At 39.5% G+C, this 19,015-nt stretch overlaps 1 protein-coding gene across 11 annotated transcripts in view; it reads left to right on the forward strand.

The window, feature by feature from the left end:
* AGTPBP1 (ATP/GTP binding carboxypeptidase 1) overlaps positions 1-19,015 on the forward strand; it is a 179,374-nt gene that overhangs the window by 81,062 nt on the left and 79,297 nt on the right. For all 11 annotated transcript variants that reach the window (XM_040963441.1, XM_040963438.1, XM_040963436.1 and 8 more), the window contains 3 exons: positions 1,066-1,274; positions 2,748-2,925; positions 15,601-15,698. In XM_040963441.1, coding sequence (XP_040819375.1) covers positions 1,066-1,274; positions 2,748-2,925; positions 15,601-15,698 — 485 coding nt within the window. The remainder of the gene's footprint in view (positions 1-1,065; positions 1,275-2,747; positions 2,926-15,600; positions 15,699-19,015) is intronic.

A 19,015-nucleotide genomic window follows, 5' to 3' on the forward strand; every position in this document is an offset into this window, starting at 1 on the left:
TGAAGTGTTTGTGGTCAGAACAATTGGAACTGTTGTAGATAGCCACAGCCTTAGAAAACTTCATTCTTAGATCCAGTAGAGATTTTAACGATTTCATGTAAGAAAGCCGTCTCCCTGGTAAGTTTCTCCCGCAAAGCTCTGAGAGGGAATTACTAAGTTGCTCTCAGTGTTACATTTTGGGGATGTGTTAGCACCTTTGGAATTCTTTTCAGGAGACTAAAATCAGTAGAACACTGCTGTTGTTTTATTCTTCGTGTCAGTGCAAAGACCCAGGGGGACATTCCTTTGACTGGCCAACCTCAACTAGGTTGGTATTGCACATTATCCTGTACTCCTTGTAACCAGCCACTAAAGTAGTATTGGGTGACGCGGCGATTTGGTGCAGGGCTAGGATAGGAGTCCCTTGCTGCTATGTTTCAGTTAGTAATTATAAATGTTAATATGGAATTAGGTCAATCCCAATAAAACTGACCATTTACAAAAAAGTATCAAGTTTTCATTATATTAAACATCTTAATGAGCAAGCACTATTTTCTAATCATATAAGGCTCTTTACCTTTTATTTAATAAATGATTGTATAATTTAGCATTGTGATATCATGGATATTTATATGGTAATTAAGGGATAATTACAACAGTCAGTTTTCATGAAAGCACAAAATTTGCAGCAAGGAGGTGCAAGTGAACGAAGTTAATGGGAACACGATGCTTGTAATTGAAGTTAGGAAATCAGTAATGACCTTTAGCAAGATTGTATTCACAGCTGGCAAGCTAAAGGCTGGTTTATTAAAATGTAGCCCTAATTTTATTAGAGAGATTTTTGGTATTTGTATATCACAAAGCAATTTAGGGGCTAGTTTTGGGAAAATGTTCTAGAAATGGTCTTCTTTTTCTTTTACTTGTTTTTTTTTGAAGAAAAAATAGTTAAATTTGTGATTGCCATTTTTTTTGGAAATAAATAAATGTAAGAATTCATCATGTTGAAGTTATGTTTGTAGTTTGATTTCTTCTACTGCTTCTCTTGTTATTTAAAAGGTGTTCTTTCTCAATTTTCTTTTGTTAAAGAAACAAATGCCAGGAGAGCTGTAGACAGAGGATATGTGCAAGTGCTTTTAACAATTTATGTAGATTGGCACCGCCATGATAGTCGGCATAGAAACATGCTCGTCCGAAAAGGAATTTTACAGAGCTTAAAAAGTGTTACAAACATCAAGTTGGGAAGAAAAGCATTTATTGATGCCAATGGGATGAAAATTTTGTATAATACTTCACAAGTGAGTTGTTTTCTTCCTATTATTTTTGATGCCTTTATTACATGATTTGACTTTTCAGAAAACTGAATGTGTGTGGAATACCCATAAACAAAATGTAACGAACATATTAAAAAAGATCTTACCACCAAAAATCAAATAATTTCTCACGTGTGACCTCAGACTGAGTGGGAAGATTACAGTGTGTGATTTTTTTCCCCCTTGCAAATATCAAAGGAAGGTGTATAAGTCATCCACTGTGTTGGAAAGAATTCCAGGTAGCTACGTTTGCTAGACTAGCTGCCAACATTGCCAGGTGCTTGGGTATCCATTGTAGCTGCTGAGGCAGTTGTGTTGTCCTGTGACTGCTCTGCGTCTCTTTTCCAGGACACAGCATGTCTTCAATAGAAATTGTTCAGTAATGAAGCCTGGAAGTGGGAATGTTAAGTCTGCCAGTTTTTCCAAGAATAACCAGTGTTGATTGAATATGAATCTCTTTCTAGTGCGTGCAACTCTTTTAACATATGTAGAAGAGTTTCAACTTTGGGGAACACAACTTTGCAACACAACTCGTGTTTCTTGTGTTTCAAGGCTGTTGTTATCAGAAAGAAGTTTGTCATTTAAAAAATATTAGGATCTTGGGTGTCCCTCTTGGCAATCGGGTGATCTTAACACATGAGAAGCATTACTTCCTACGTGACAGTAGTTAAAGATATCTTCACACGTATTTTATGTTTACATTTAGCTTTTTTTTCCCCCTAGATCAACCATATGCCCTTGTTTTTTTGCTGTTTCTAGTGTATTCAGTGATGGATAGATGAGTATGAGGAAGAATTAAGTGACTAAACTAATTAACATTTCTGAGCTTAATTGTTTCATTTTTAAAAACAGTTAAGATGTGGAAAGAAATATTGAAATTTATAGTGTATTACAGTGCCATCTAAATGTCAATTGGCAAAGTAATATTACTTTTGTATAACATAGTTTCAGTTTCCCCATGTGTGAAGCCTTCTCAAGATGAGAGCCCAGGCAACAAATCCAGCTTTTAAAGCTGAGATATTCAGGCTGTCCTCCACACTGAAAAGCCAACTTAAGAGATGTACCATGGTATGAGAGCTCATACAATTCTGAGATAGACTGTCAAGCAAATCTTTTTTTTTTTTAAATAAATTTAACATATTTTGTACTTAGTCTTTCCCTTCTTCCCCTGAATTTATTTATTATTTTTTAATTTCATGCTTAGACCTCTGCTTAGTGCTTGGTTAAATGGGTAAGGACAAATCCTACTAAATTTGCCAAGTTGTCATCCAACCTAAAAATATATACTTCTGGATAGTAAAGCTGCTTTATAATGACTCCATATTGCAGTATTGGTGTTCATGATCATTTGTCTGTAGAAAATTATCAATATATTTCTTAAGTAACGCAAAATTGGCCTCAGTTATTCACCAGCAACCTTTGTCTTACTTGCTTATTTATTCTTTTCTTAACCAACAGGAATGTTTGGCAGTCAGGACTCTTGATCCACTTGTGAACACCTCCAGTCTGATCATGAGAAAGTGCTTCCCCAAAAATCGCCTGCCACTGCCAACCATTAAAAGCTCTTTCCATTTCCAGTTGCCAGTTATTCCTGTGACCGGCCCGGTGGCCCAGCTGTACAGTTTACCCCCTGAAGGTAGGAGCACTGATTGGATTAGTTGTTGGAATTGTAGGATTCTGTTGCTGGGTTTCTGTCTAACTTGTTTCCAGGTCCTCAGTGAAAGAAGACTGTAACAAGCATGATAAACTTTCACATTGTAGTTTAGTTAGTAGATATTTCTATAAATGTTAAGAACTTTAGTAATTAAGCAAAATGTTATGGGAGGAGTTACATACATGTAAATGTGAACTTTGGAAAAAGTTGAACATCATATAGGAACATCATTTGATAGTTTATATCGGTTTTCAAAGAGTGTTAAAGGTAATCATGTAGGGATTTACATGTGCTTTTTTCCTCCAAGTTGTAAGAACCTAATTACCAAAATTGTTATGATTTATGATGAACAAAACTTGCATATAATATACTGGAATGAAAATAGGAAATTACCAGAAGTAGCCTATTCGTGTGTGTGTGTTTAATACTTGTGTGTATGCAGTAAAGGAAGAGTTTGATGAGATCTAGGAACATGGGTAAGTCAGAAATCCAGGCTATTAATAGAGTTCTTATAATTTTTTTCTTATCCGAGAACCATGATTTTGAAAGCAGTTGAAAGTCTTTTATAAATAAAACACTTATTTTAGAATTCTCAAATGTTTCAGTCTTACTATCCTTTATATAAGTTTGTTAATGGTAAATATCAATGCACACTCTCATGATTCCGTTTAAAATAATTGTTTAGTTGACATAAAATATCAAACTGGATTATTTAGAAATCACTTTTAAAACGGTTGAAAGTATGACATTAAGTTAGGGACTTAGGAGTCAGAAAACTAAGTGAAATGGTGGTCTGACTCCTTCTGATTGCATATGAAATTAGCAATAGATTTTAAAAATTTGCTTATCTATTTATCTATTTATTTATTTATTTCAATTTATTACTTTGCATTATGTGATACAGCTTTTTTAGGTATTGGAATTCTCCCCTCTCCTCCCCCAATCCTCCCCCCATGATGGATTCCTCTACCTTGTTGCATGTCCATAGTTCGATTTCAGTTGAAATTCCTTCCCTGTGAGCCTATTCCTAGCATAGAGTCCAGCATCTCATCATCCAGATAAGTTCAACAGCTTCTTGGGGAAACCCTCTCTGGTCCAAAGTTAGGGCCAACAAAGCAAAATCATGGTCAGTTACAAGCCCAAATGTAACATCAGCAGCAATATACAATATTGTGGAACTAATTGACATTAGTATTGAGTAAGCAAGTTCTTAACCACATCCTGTGACTACTTCGATGACATTTCAACAGTTGAGGTGCGAAACAGTTTAGGAGGGGTGTGCAGAGAAATTCTCAATACCTTCCTGAGGAGTGCTTAATCTTCATGTCCTTCCTAGTGAGGTGTGTATGAGTTTATGCTCATCAGGCTTTCCTTTTTGTTCTCTGCCTATCTAGTCTAACTTGTGTTTGGAGGGGGGGCTCTGGAGCAACCCCAATGGTCATCGCAGAGAGGTTGAGGACCCAAAGCTGGAACCAAGCAAGGGCCAGAGAAAGCTCCTCTTCCCAATTCTGAAGGAGGTTTACTGTTCTTCTAGTTCTGTGGACCACTCAGGGTTCCTGTCTGTTGTTCCGAGGGCCGTTGGTCCCACGATGAAGGGCTCGGGCTTCTTCCATCCCGTATGGTAGGTCTGGTTGGGGTGGGGGATGTCCTCTGAGTTCTCGGCCTCCGAAGACATTCCAGTTCCCCGTGGTCTCTTTGGCAGTTGGGATGTAGTCCTTGGTGCCTGCATTGTCAGTCCTTGGTGGGGATCCGGGAGTCTCCAGGGTTGGGACACAAGCCTCCTCCTGTTCACCTGCTCCACTCTGGGTGCCTCCCTTGCTCTGTGCATGTGACCACCTGTTAATGGGTTGCTAAGATCGCTTTTGATTCCCCCGTATGTCTTTGTGTTTTTACTATTAGCAATAGATTTTTAAAAGAGGGAAAATTTGTACTAAATTTGAAAACCAGATGAGAGGGGCATCCTCATGGAACAAACATATAATAGTATGGTAGATACACAAGTGTATTAAGGAAGACATCAAATTTCTACTTCTCCATATATGAAATGCCACATCCCTGGCTCCATGTTCAAATGCCAGTAGCACCTGATCTCCCATATCTCAAAATAAATTTAAGAGTACAGGGTCTTAAATGGATATTCTAATGGGTAGGCAGTTGGTGACACACCATGATAGGACATAACCTGTATTATTCTTTACTCAGTGGCCAGATTGATGGATAGAATTCACCAAACATGTGATAGATGAAAAAGGTGTTATTTTTCTGCTGATTCCTTTCTGCTGCTTCTCAGACTTATGAATTGCTGCCCTAGAAAAGCCTTCATGGTTCACATGTGAGGAAGAACTCAGATATTACCTCTTTCGGCACAGGGGAAATACCCTCATTCTGTTCTCTGTTACTTCCTCACATCTCAGTCTTTGGTATATATGTAATATATGTGTTATATACTATATACTATATAATAATATACATATAATATAGAATATATTATATATTACACATCATATGCAATATAACATATATTATATAACACAGCATATATTATATAATATGTAATATAATGCACAATATATGTCATGTATAACACATATAATATATAATGTATGATATATTATAAGACATTATTGTTATGTAATATATTATTATAAATTATATAAAGCATATTTATACATAAAATATTACATATATAACATATATGTAATATAACATGTATTGTATGTTATATATTATATATAATATATGCTATATGTGTGTTATATATAACATATATTGCATATATACCAAAGACTGATATATATATGTGTGTGTGTATATATACCACAGATTGTATATGTATATATATATACATACACACATATATTTTTGATATATATATCAAAATCCTTATATTTTACATTCCTCAGCTTGAATATAAATTCCATAAGGACAGACCTGAACTGTTTTTCCCACATTTCTGTTTCTAGTTATGTAGTTTTTTCCCCATCAGCAGCATACCAACCAATTGTAGTTCATCCCAGTGAGTGTTCTGCAATTCAGATGACCTGGAGTTAGTGCCAACCCCCACAGGCAAGGAAAGGCTCAGTCCTACAAAACAAATCCCTTTTCTCTGGCTGTGGGACTGGTGGTGGAGGGCAGTTGTCATGGTTGGTAGTTTGCTAGAATGGCTCCCAGAACTCAGGGACATGATTCATGTACGTTTACTGTTTTTTGTTTTTGTTTGAAGTATAGGATGAACTCAGGCACAGCCGCATGGAAGAGAGGCACAGGGACCTATATGGGCGAACAGGTGTGGAGCTTTCGTGGCCTTTTTAGGAACAGTATCCTCCTAGCCCCTTCATTGGTCACCAGCCCAGAAAATCTCTGGGCTCACTGGAACCAAAGTAAACCAAAGGATTTTAATGATGATCCCTTTCATAAACAATGATCAGATCACTGACAGTGGGTGAGAGGCTCAATCTCCAGTCCCTTTCTCCTCCCCAGATATTGATTTTTAGCTACTAACCTCTATCCTGAAGCTATATAGGGAGCCACCACAAGTCACCTCCTTAGAACGGAAGACACCCCTATCCCCAAGTGATGTGAAGACAGGAACCTGTAACTGTGAACCAGGGACAAAAGTGAATACACTGTGCTGGAAGAGTGAGCACTCCAGCCTGCTGGGTCACTTGCTAAGTGTCTCTGACACCTGGAGCTGAACTGAGGCTGAAATCAGGAGCTGGGAGCTCAGCCCAGAGCTCTCGGATGTGATAGGAGCTCTTGCTGCCTCCATGCTCTGAACTGGAAACTGGAATTGACAGCAAGACCTGGGAGTTGAACCCAGGCACTCCAGGATGGGATGCCAGCATCTTAATTTGTTTAACGTCTGAACCAAATACCTGCTCCTGAAATATGTATTTAATCTCAGTAAGACTATTATTTCTTCTTTGTTTTCTCTTTAGCATCCATTAGATTTCATGGGGCATATGGTTTAGTGTTTGCTGAATGAATCGAGTTAGCCTGAAGACTTATTCTTTCAAACATTAAATATAGTGAAATAGTATCTATGGAGAGTTGAAGAAAAGGGTTTCTGAGTTGAGGTCTCTGAGCCTTTATTAGTTGCCATGATAGGTGAAGGTGTTATATACCTTGGAATGTTAGGGCGCATGGTTATACTATCCAAGAACCCTTCCTGAGGTTATTGTGTGAAATACTATTCCAGCCGGTCAAGTGATGAATTATAGATGTCAAGAGTACAGAAGACATGGAATAGTAATTGTGTTAAACTTTATTAGCTACATAATACTAAATAGCTGTTGTACTATTATGAAGCGTATCAACTAATTCTACGTAAAAGATAAGATACAGTTACTATAAATGGGGTCTTGTACATAAATAAACTAAAGTTTGCACATGAAACAGTAACATTTAGATCTATGATGCTTAGAATGGGGTCACTGAACCACAGGAATCCACGGATGGGTTTCAGAGACTGAACACTTTGAAAACCTGTGTGACATTATTATTATTATTATTAGTTATTCTTAGAAGAACTTGCTGAAGGATAGACGTAAGAAAATTTCAAAGATGCACAAAAATGCTAGAGTGCTAAATACAAAGCAAGAACAAGGAAAGCCATTTTAGTAACAGTAGACATTAGTAAATGAAGTACTCCTATTAAAAAGGGTAGAAAAAGGGTAGGAGGACTGGCATTGTGGTTAGAGGTTAGAGCAGTCGCCTGTAAGTGGCTGTTTGAGTCCTGGCTGCTCCACTTGCCGACCAGTTCCCTGCTGGTGGCTTGCAAAGGGCAGAGGAGGATGGCCTGAGTTCTTAGACCCCTGTATCTGTGTAGGCTGGATCCAGCTATTCCTACTGTACTGGCTGTACTTGAGTCCCTGCCATACACTGTGGAGACCCGGGTGGAGTTCCTGACTCCTGGCTTTGGTCTGTCCTGCCCTGGCTTTTGGAGGCATTTTAGTAGTGACAGCAGTAGGTGAAAGATTGTGTGTGTTTGTGTGTGTGTGTGTCTGTCTGTCTGTCTGTCACTCCCACCTCTGTGATTCTGTCTTTCAAATAATTGTTTCAAAAAGGGCTCTTAGACTGGGTTGAAAACATATTCCATCTAGCTAGTTTGTATAGGTGACTCTTCAGACAGCAACATAGAAAGCTTGAATGTAAACCGACGGTGACTATGTATCTGTCATCTCCAGCTTAAGAGGCAAGGATGGCAGTGTAACTATTTATAACATATAAATCAGCCAAAATGTTTAAGACAGCAAAGATGATTTTATATAAGATAAATGATGAGATGCTAAAGAGTCTATCAAAAATAAATTAAGCTGTAAACATTTGAATAGCAAGGAAAATTGATAGAAATACAGGGAGAGTGGGTGATTTTAATATAACTGAAGTTCTTGGCAAATAAATAGAGGAGACTAAATCAAACTAAGGGAGTGCTAAATATTACTCCTAATATATTGGACTACATGAACGAAATGGACAGTATTTTAGGGCAATATTGGCTAACTAAAATTGACCTAAATAGTAAAAATACATGACATTGAATATGCAGTTATATTTTCTCAGTGAAGACAGCAAAGCGTTAATGATGTCATAGGTTAGTTCTTTCAACTTTCAAGAACTTTTTCTATGCTTTGTTTTCCAGAGCATAGAAAAAAAAAAGCAATGTTTGTAAGCTAGGATGATGTTGAAAACAAAACCTGGTAAGAATAACCTGAAGGAACCTACAGATCAGTGTCAGTCATTAAAATAGATGCTAAAAATCCTAAAATATTAGCAAATTGACTGCAGCAGTATTTTTTAAGTATAGGGCACCCTGGACAAATAAGAATGTACTTTTTAGAAAATAAGTTGGCTTTAATGTTAGAATTTAAATTTATTATTGGTAGGTCAAGCTGAAAACCAAGCTGTTAGCTCAGTCAGTACCTGCCACAAAGAGGTCGCATGAAAGTCCTGTCAGTTCCAGGTGGGTGCCTAAGGAGACCAGGAATAGTTCCCCAACAATCTAAGTATCATCTAACTCAGATCATTAGTGGACACTTCAAGTAGTGAAGAAATGTTAGAGGATGATTCATAACCATTTGTACTTCACATAATTTGGAAGCTGTAGCTAACTAAAATCAGTAAGTGAAGGGATAAGAAAAGCTCTTAACTATTCAAAAGAGCGAGATCAATGTATTAATATATATTGAATATATTACTGTCTTCATGGGAAGTCTAAGTGACTCAATTATAAAGCATGGCTTACTCAAAATTTATTCAATGAAATGCTAGTTTGAAGAAAGTAAAAATTCTGACTTGGGCTCATGCAGTGGCCTAGTGGCTAAAGTCCTCACCTTGCAAATGTCGGGATTGCATATGGGCACTGGTTTTAATCCCGGCAGCTCCACTTCCCATCCAGCTCCCTGCTTGTGGCCTGGGAAAGCGGTCAAGGATGGCCCAAAGTCTTGGAACCCTGTACCCATGTGGGAAGTTCCTGGTTCCTGGCTCTGATTGGTGCAGCACCAAACCGTTGCGGTCACATGGGGAGTGAATCATCAGACGGAAGATCTTCCTCTCTGTTTCTCCTCCTCTCTGTATATCTGACTTTGTGATAAAAATAAATCTTTTTTTAAAAAAATTTTGTCTTTTGGTATGTGTGTGCATGCCCATCCCACGGCACTCAGTAAAATATATGTACACACACAGTAGCACTATATAGGCTATGTGATGTAAAGGTAAATTGGTCACATTCACAATCAGGTAAACCTCCTGGTACACTTTGTAAATAATTACAGAAAGTGTTGACGCATTCCCTTTAAAGATTATATCATATCTATTACAGTTTATCCAGCTAGTTTGCTACTGAGAGAGGTTTTCCTCTGTTTTCATTTTTTGCTAAACCAAGGACATTTTAAAAATTAATGCAAATTTATGTGTATGTTCTTTGGTCATTTATTGTTTTATTTTAAGATACAGTTCCATAGGCTCTGGGATTTCCCTTTACACCTCCCGAAATATCCCTCCCCCACTCACTGACTTAACCTGTATTATTACAATAGCAAAGTTTTTCATAAACAGTCCAGCATCTTATTGTCCAAATAAATTAACAGTTTCATTGGGAGTTCATCTTTGATCTGGAAGTACAGATGCATACTACATTATATTCTCACATCTGCATATGATAGTCTCCATTACACAGTTACTATACATCCCCTTAAATGAAAAGCCACAAAATAAAATCAACAACAGGAAGAAAAAAAGTTTACAGTGCCATGAAGTTAAATAACATGGTACTGAGTGACTAATGTGTTGCTGAAGAAATGAAAAAGAAAATCAAGAACATTCTTGAAGAAAATGATGCTACTGTGTGATCTATGAGTCAGTGAAGAATTTGATATGAGAAAACTGTTTTGAAGAAATGAAATTAGAAACAAATCCATGACATATAGTTTCCACTGATCTTTGTTGGTAAAATATGTCTCCTGTAGGCAACAGATAGATGGGTTTTGTTTTTTGATCTAGTCTATTAATCTACGATGAGTCTGATTGATGGGTTTAAGTAATTTACATTTAGGGTTAATATAAACAGGTGGTAATTTGGTCCTGTCATTCAGCAGTGGGTTGTTCATTACTTGATTTAGTCTTTGGTTGTTATTTTACTGGGGTGGTCTTCACATTTGCCTTTGGTTTTGGTGGGTGCTATTCCTTTTCTCTATTAAGAGAACATCTTTAAGTATTACTTGTTGGGCAGGTGTGGAAGAGGTATATTCTTTTAATTTTTCTTTACTGTGTAAGAATTTTACTTCATTTTCAAAGACAAAGGAAGGCTTTGCTGAGTATATTATTCTGGGCCAATAGTTTTTTTTTTGCTTTTAGAGTTTGTAATATGTTGCTCCATTCTCTTCTGGCCTGTAGAGTTTCCTGTGAGAGGTCAGCTGTGAGTCCGAGTGCCATTCCTTTATGTGTCAGTTGATTTTTTTCTCATGCCCATTTAAGGATCTTTTCCTTATGTTTGATTGACAAGGGCTTGATTATCATGTGTTGTGGTAAAAATCACTTTTAGTCAACCATGTTGGGAGTTCTGTGCCCCTCCAAAATATTTTTTTCCCAATTCTTTCTCCAGAGTAGGAAAGTTTTCATTTATTATTTCATTGAATACAGCTAAACCTAACTTCTGTTTCTGCACCTTCTGGAACTCCCATAACTCCTGTATTTGGCCTTTTAATAGTGTCTCTTAATGCTTGAATAGTTTTTTTTTGGCTTGACCCAGCTCTACTTCCAGCTTTTTGTTTATTTCCTGTTGGTGACAAGAAATATCTTCCAATTCTGCGTTTCTTTCTTCTGCTTCTTTCATTCTGTTATTGAGACTTTAAACAAAATTTTTAATTTGCTCTGTTGCATCCTTCATTTTCAATAATTCGGCTTGATTTTGTTTCAGTGTTGCTGTTTCCTGTGTGACATACTCTTTAAATTCCTTGGACTTCTGCATGTGCTTTTTGCTGTTGATAATAATCTTTATAATGAGTTTTCTGGATTCTCTATCCCCTATTTTCTCGATGTCTTCTTCAGTGAACTCTGAGGTTGGCAAAGGGTTTTGCTCCTTTGCAGGGGAGTCTTCAGTAATATTCATTGTGATTCTGTCTCTTCTTTTACTCTTGGTCATTGTACTTCTGGTCAGCAGATTCTTCTCCTTGGGACAGGTTTCTAAGCTGTGTCATCCACATTTCTACAGTTCTGTTTTACTTATTGCAGTTGGTACATGGCTCTTTGCTTGCAGTTACTTGTGCCACTCCCTCCAGCGAGTTCCAGGTCTGGGCTCATACGTTAGCTTCCCACCATAGTCTTTGTAGCCTCAGCTCCTGGCTTACCACTCTCCTCCCCTTGTGATCATGTGCTGAGGCTTCACTGTTGTCTGTGCAACCTTTCTCCCCTTTCTGGTTTGAGCAGTTCCCAGGATTAGGGAGACATCAGATGTCCTATATGACTAGGTTGTTGGTGGTGCTGATTATGCTGGAACCTGCTGGCTGTTAGGTCTGAGGGCCACCTGGACTTGTTTTGACCTGTAGGATGCAGAAGTTAATATTATTTTTGCTGTGGGACCAGTTCAATGCACTGAGCTCTCCTAGCTCAGTACATGGGCCATAGCCTTTGCCACACTATATAGAATAGCACTAATGTGCCACTGTGCTATTCCTGGATGGGCTAGCCTTTTGGTGTGGGGGCTACTCAGACCTGTTTTGAGTGAAACCTGTAGTTTTCCACATCGGTGCAATGCACTGAGCCAGAAATGAGTTTGCTCCAAGTTCGCTGCAAGTTCAGTGCATGCACAATCCTGTCGCACAGCCTTTGCCTCCCTCAGCAAAAATGACACCTGATGTGGCTCTGATGACGGTCTGGGCTGTGTGATGCACCCTGTTCCCACAAGGCCTGTTTAGATCTGCTGTTCTGTCTGTGCTCTTGTTCAGACCAAACAAATTAGCAGGACGGGCAATTCTTTGGGTTCATCTCCTGAGCTCCTGGTGAACTCCCCTTCTTACCTGGCTGCTGGTGCAGCTCTGGAGGCCAGTGGAGCCCAGTTCGCAACTCACTGACTACCACTGGGGTATCTGGTCACTGCAATAAAACACCGTTGTTTCTGCTGCTTTCCCTGGTTTGTCAAGCTTCAGATGCCCCTCCGCCATCAGCTTGTACTCTCGTATTTTCTGGAATATGCCCTCTCTACTTCACCCTGGCTAATGATTTTCCATCTGTTTAAATGTGTCTTTACCCTATTCCACCATCTTGATTCTCATCTGGTTTTCAGAGCATAACATTACTAGATATTGGTAATGGCATAAAAATACATCTTTGGGGTGGAAGAGATGGTCCATAACACATCAGCCTGTATGTTGTTTCACATACGGAGTTTAAATCCAAAGGAAAAAAAAAAAAGGAAAAAAAAAATAAAAAAAAGAAGAAAAAAAAAAGGAAAAAAAATCCAAAGGAAAATGTCATATAAAGGAAAATTGAAAATTTTGACTAAAAATTAAAAAAAATTTTTTTTCCTGACTCTGAAATGCATTTTCCCTTCTCTGCTCCAGGATTCACTTTTCTCTGTTTCTAATAGATTTTTCAAATTTCAGTCTTTTCTTCTTTTCCACGAGACACTCTATTTCTTCTTTCCACTTGTCAGCTTTCCCCCCATTTATCCCTAAGTGCCATTAAGGCATATATGTAAGTAATCCCAGTAATGCAACGTGGCAGTTCAGTTTTACTTCGGATTTACAAAAGGAAACTGCAACAGTTGATCACCCGGACCAGTTAGGAGAGACTGAGCAGCACAGTCACTCCGACAGCAGCAGTGGCAAGCGTCTCAGTATCACCTGCTCTCTGCCTGCCTGGCACTTCCCTATCTCCTTTAATGAGTAGGGGACCTCTATTTTATAGATGTGGAAACAAGGACAGACCTTTGCAGACTTGCTTGATTAAGGTCTAGTATGTGGGGAGTGAGAATTTAAATTCAGTTATTCTTTCTGCAGAGCCCATCTGCTGCACTTCCAAGAGGTAGAAGATTATATTCTTCTGTTTTTTCTTCACTTATCCAGCCAGGAGACAGGCACCGCCTGGCTGTAGACCCCTGTTGGTCTAGCTCATCCAGGGAAATAGGAGCTTTGCTTCATTTTCTCTGGGGGTTTCCTGTGTGCATGTGGCAAAAGGGGAAGTGAGAGAAAATGTACAAGTCTGTTTTCTTTTTTGATAGTGCGTCCTGGGAATTGTAGTCAGCACTGTGCTTCGTATAACCCCTATCCAAAAACTGGACACATGTGTACCATCAGTACCGCAAGGAGGGTTACAATGAGTCAAGGGTTCTGTCCCTAAAAGAAAGGAGAGGAGATCCCAAGCTAGCATGACAGTTAATAATCCTTGCCATTGGAAATTGAAGTAAAAAAAGTAGAGTGTGAAATGGGCAGTCTGGAGCTCCCACACTGCCTCCCTCCCCCGTCTCCTGCACATCCATCATCTGTTTGCTTTCCCCTTGTGTCCCAGGATTTTCTGTAATGTGCACACTTCCTTTGTTCCTATTACTCCCTTGTCTGTCTAGGCAATTATTGCTTTTTCTTCTTTTATTTGTGGTCTGTGTCCACCATAAACCCTCTCTCTCACATCTGCCAGAGTGATGTTTGGGAAATGCAAGTAGACTTAAGTCATCCTCCTCTTGAAAATCCTCAGTTCTTGTTGTTGTTGTTCTTTTAAGATTTATTTACTTTTATTGCAAAGTCAGATACACAGAGAGGAGGAGAGACAGAGAAAAAGATCTGTTTGATGATTCACTGCCCAGCAGGCTGCAACGGCTGGAGCTTCACCAATCTGAAGCCAGGAGCCAGGAGCCTCTTCTGTATTTCCCACGTGGGTGCAGAATCCCAAGACCTTGGGCCGTCCTTAACTGCTTTCCCAGGCCGCAAGCAGGGAGCTGTATCAGAAGCGGGGCTGCCGGGATTAGAACCGGTGCCTATATGGGATCCTGGTGAGTTCAAGCAAGGACTTTAGCCACTAGGTTACCACACTGGGTCCCAATCCTCAGTATTTCTAATGCAGGTTAAAAATTCAAACTCCTTGGCCTGCTGTATTATGCCTTTCATTTTCACATTCTTAGTTGCCTTTTAGCACTTTGCTTCCCTAAGCATCTTGTACATGCCAGACATACTCAGCCTTCCAAAAGTACCATTTCAGTGGCTTATTTTACCATAATTTCTTCTTAAAAGTTACTCTGCTATCATATTCAGGTGTGAGGATACAAGGCAGTGTGCATCTCTACTTCCAGACAAAGATGGACTCCCAATGAAACTATTCACTATATCTTGACAATAGGATGCTGGACTCTCTGCCAATGTCCATAACGATGGACATATGACTGTTTATGAAGAACTGTACTATAGTAATAATATAGGGGAACTCAGTGGGAGTGGGGAGGAGACTTGAAGAGGAGATGAGGGAAATCCCAGGGCCTATGAAACTCTATCATAAAATGATAATAATAAAAAGAAGTAAAAATTTTAAAAAGTCACTCTACCTTTGTATTCACATGGAAATCTCTTGTGCTTTTTATCAAGATAATGCTCATCTCTCTGGTGAGTGATAACTGTTCGGTGACATGATCAATGACTGAGGACTTGGCCCAAGCAGTTTGCGGCTATTGCCTTTCTAGTTTTTGTATGCGTTTTGAATTTTAGGCCTTCATTAGTATTTATTTTGTAGATTTCAGTTACTTGTTTACTCCATATATAATTCATGAGCTCGCTGCAGTCATATTGAATCATCTTGAAAAATTCACCACACACTGCACAGTGTGTAAGCTTCATGGCCATCACTGAAACAAACAGATGGAATTTCCAGTTTGGAGGGGATGACATCTGAGCCCTTGAAGTTTATCATAAATAGGAAACAATGTTTTACTCAGTGTAAGACATCATTTTTTAAAAACTGCGAAAAAAGCACTGACTTTTTTTTGGCAGAATCGAAAGAATTTTCACATATTATAATAGTTTTCCAACAGCAAGAACAGCCTCTACCAATAAGAAGTCTCATTTACTTTTTCTTGGGTTGTTAGTATAGCTTGCATGTGTAGAACATTTTACCTTTGGGTGTGCATGTTGTAGAATGCTTACCTCTGACCTACTTATAGCGCATTTTGTATCGCAGTGGATGACGTAGTAGATGAAAGTGATGACAACGATGATATTGATATAGAAGCCGAAAATGAAACTGAGAATGAAGATGACCTCGATCAGAATTTTAAGGTTAGTACGTTTCTATCATTAGTTAGCTTACATGCATTATATACCACACTTCTAAAACAAACAATGGGGAAAATAGCTGCACATACACAAATTTACTTCATTTACACCTCTGTAATTTTAATTATGTATGACTGTGGACGGTCAGAGATTAAAAGAGCAAATAGTGTTACCTTAAATCACTGGTCTGAGTGGTGGCTTAAACTACCTTACGGAGGAACCTCAGAAAGTATGAGGGAAATCCTAAAAAATGAAGCTTATTTTTTGGTGCCGAAAATTATTGAAATCTGTGCTTCTGAGAGATCTCCAGATAGTTCATTGAAGTGCATATGACGAATAAACTGTGCCTGCATTTCAGTCTTTATGCATGAAAATCATCTTGTAATCGCATTTTCCCCATGGGGTTTTTGAAGCACTCTCTTATTTCTGCTCTGTCTCTGCCAAGAAGGATTTTATTTCACTCTTCTAACTTAGATCTGGAAATCCAAGGAGACTAACAAGAACTAAGGGAGGAGGTTGGGAGTGTTGTGCCAGCTGATGCCAGAGGGAATTAGCTCCTGCCAGAAGCTTTTTGGGGAGCAAGGGTAGAAGAAAAAGAGTGTGTGCCTGATGGTGGTTTTGTGGGAATTTGTGTAATGATTCTTAGCTTTTCAGTTAAATGGACAAGGAAATGCAAATAAGTATTTGTTGGTTTGAGAAAAATAAAAGTTACTGAAATATCACTTAAGATAGTAGGTAAAAGAGATGGGTTAGTTTTTAGAAAACTCATTTTTAGATGGGTTGATCAAGGCCGTCTGGGGTCCCCATGGTTTTGTTTCTGAAGCTGATATATGTGGAAGAAACTGCGGGATCCAAGTGAGGAGAATTTAGATTATTGTATGAATCGAGTTCTGTAGATAACAGAACCCCAAGCATGGGGAAAAATCAGCTATTTTAATTCTTTGGAAAATAATTGTTTGGAAATGAATGTCAAGTAAGACTTCTCAAATTAATACACCATCTGTCACTTAAAAATACTATATTTTGATATAAGCCTTTCTTTTATATTCTGTATGCTTCTAAGACTTTTTAAAAGTATGTTCAGTATGATTTTGTTTTTTTGCAACTCAGAGATGTCATCTTCTTTAACAGTGTCAGTCATTATGATGGCTATGTAAATATGGAGACTTTTATCACTGCAAGGTGTATCAGTGTCCCCAGTGATGCTGCTTGCAAGTTGTGTGAATGCGTGAATATGCAAGAGCAGATTGTGAATATATTGTGTACTGTGGTTCTTCACCCCGAGAACATTCAAGTATGTGTCTAGGAATAGGAAGTACAGTCACAATACAGTTATCAGTTTTCTAAGTTTACAGTGCTGTACCACTTTGGTAATGTGTCATCCATATTCCCTTTTGTCAGTTAATCTTGTAATGTCCTTTGTAACATTTTCTTCCCTTTTCAGAATAGGAACTAGTTTTAGATAGTAGCCTAAATTGTTTTGTCTCCTTATTCTCCTTTACTATGGAACATTTCCATACTTTGTTGTATGATACTGATGTGTTTGAAGAAAGTAGTTATTGACTTGTGTGATTTGCTGCTATGTCAGAGATGACTCTTACTGTCTCCGTTTAAAGAAAAAAAATAGGTTATATTTATTGAACCCTTAATGCTGTGAACTGGTATGAACTCTTTACATTAACTTTTTTGTAATATTGTATTTTCGATGATGTTTACATAATTGAAAGGGATGTATGCCCATGTGGATCATCGATTAGGGTGGAGGGGGTTAAGGAAAATGGATGAGACAGCTACCTCCAATCCTTTTTTTTTTCCTTCCTGCATCTGGAGAAAATATGGAGAGACGGGGAGAGGGCTGCTCCTGGCAGCCCAACCACTTTAGCCACCTGGTGTCATTCCAGGATCCCCAATGTGGAGCATGTTCTGAGGGTGCTGCTTAAGTGGTTTCAGTACTTCTGACATGCTGTTGATTTTGTGACTGACTTATGTGAAGGAACACTTTCCAGGTGGTTCTGTGTTCTGGCCTGACAGGACTTGCCCCCAGTCCCAGTATGTGCTAGCCAATGCTATGGTACAGTCTGAGCAGCCTGCACCTACCCTGGGTCATGCGTATACCAGCAGAATGGTCGCTTAGCCCAGCCTGGCTGTCCCCGCTTCCCCAGCTCACATGTAGGCCAACAGGTACTCTTGCCCACCCTTGTCTGCCCCCCAGCTCCCCTGCTGGGCTTGCCCCCCATGCTGGGTTTTACCTGTGATGGGAGGAGCTGCAGCCCAGACTGACATGGCTTGCCTCACCTTGGCATTGACCAGCAGGTGCTGCAGCCTGGCTTGGTCTGGTCTGCCCCTGGTTCCAGCTCATGCTGGTGGGTGCTACAGCCTAACCCAACCTGAATGGCCCCCAGTGCCAGCCCTCAGTATGAACTGGCTGGTGTGTGGCCTTTTCTGCACCCTGTCCTGGTTCACATCAGCCAGTGAGTGTTAGAACTGGCTCATCCTGGCCTGCCCTAAGACATATCCCACACATATGCCAACAAGTACTTGGCCTTTTCTGGGCTGCTACCTGCCTTGATTCTTGTGCTCACCTGGAGGGACTATGTCCTGACAGAGGAGTTCCCCAAGTTCCTCTGTCAGGTCACCTCCCAGTTGCAGATCTTGCACACCCCAGTGGGTTCTTGACCCAACCTAACTGGGTTCACCTCCTGTCCTGGCAGATACAGCGGCCTTGCCTGACATGCCCACAACTGTCTCAGCTCTTACCATTGGGTGCTCTATCCTAGCCCTGCCTTGTCTAGCCCCATACCCAGATCCTGCATAGTTCATCAGGTGCCGAGACTCAGACCAGCCTGTCCTACACTCGCTCTGTCTCTTCTGAGTACCAGTGGGTCCTGGTGCCAATTGGCACACCTCAAATCCAGTCCACACCCATGCCAAGAGATACTGTAGCCTTATCCAGGCCAGATCACCACCCTCATTTTGAATCTTGTGCTCACCAGTAGGAACCACAAATCCAGTAGAGGCATTCCGCTTAGCTCCCCATCCAGGCATGTTCCCAGCCACAAACCTTGTGTGCCAGTGATTGCTTCAACCCAGTCAATGCAACCTAGGCAGATACCCGCCACTGGATATATATAGTAAGTTTTAAATCCTCATGGTTCTTACAGGAGCTACATGATACAAGCACGTGGAAAAAATAGACCTAGGGAGGTAATATAGCTTACTTGGTGTGGGGCCTGAACTCAGTGTCTACTCTCACTGCACTGAAATACAAGCTGTTCTTTTTCCTCAAGGACTGTAGGACTTTTGAGTTATGGAGGTTGCTG

Source organism: Ochotona curzoniae, unplaced genomic scaffold (assembly GCF_017591425.1).
Source record: "Ochotona curzoniae isolate NIBS_2020 unplaced genomic scaffold, NIBS_Ocur_1.0 scaffold_3208, whole genome shotgun sequence".
In the NCBI taxonomy this organism is placed as follows: Eukaryota; Metazoa; Chordata; class Mammalia; order Lagomorpha; family Ochotonidae; genus Ochotona; species Ochotona curzoniae.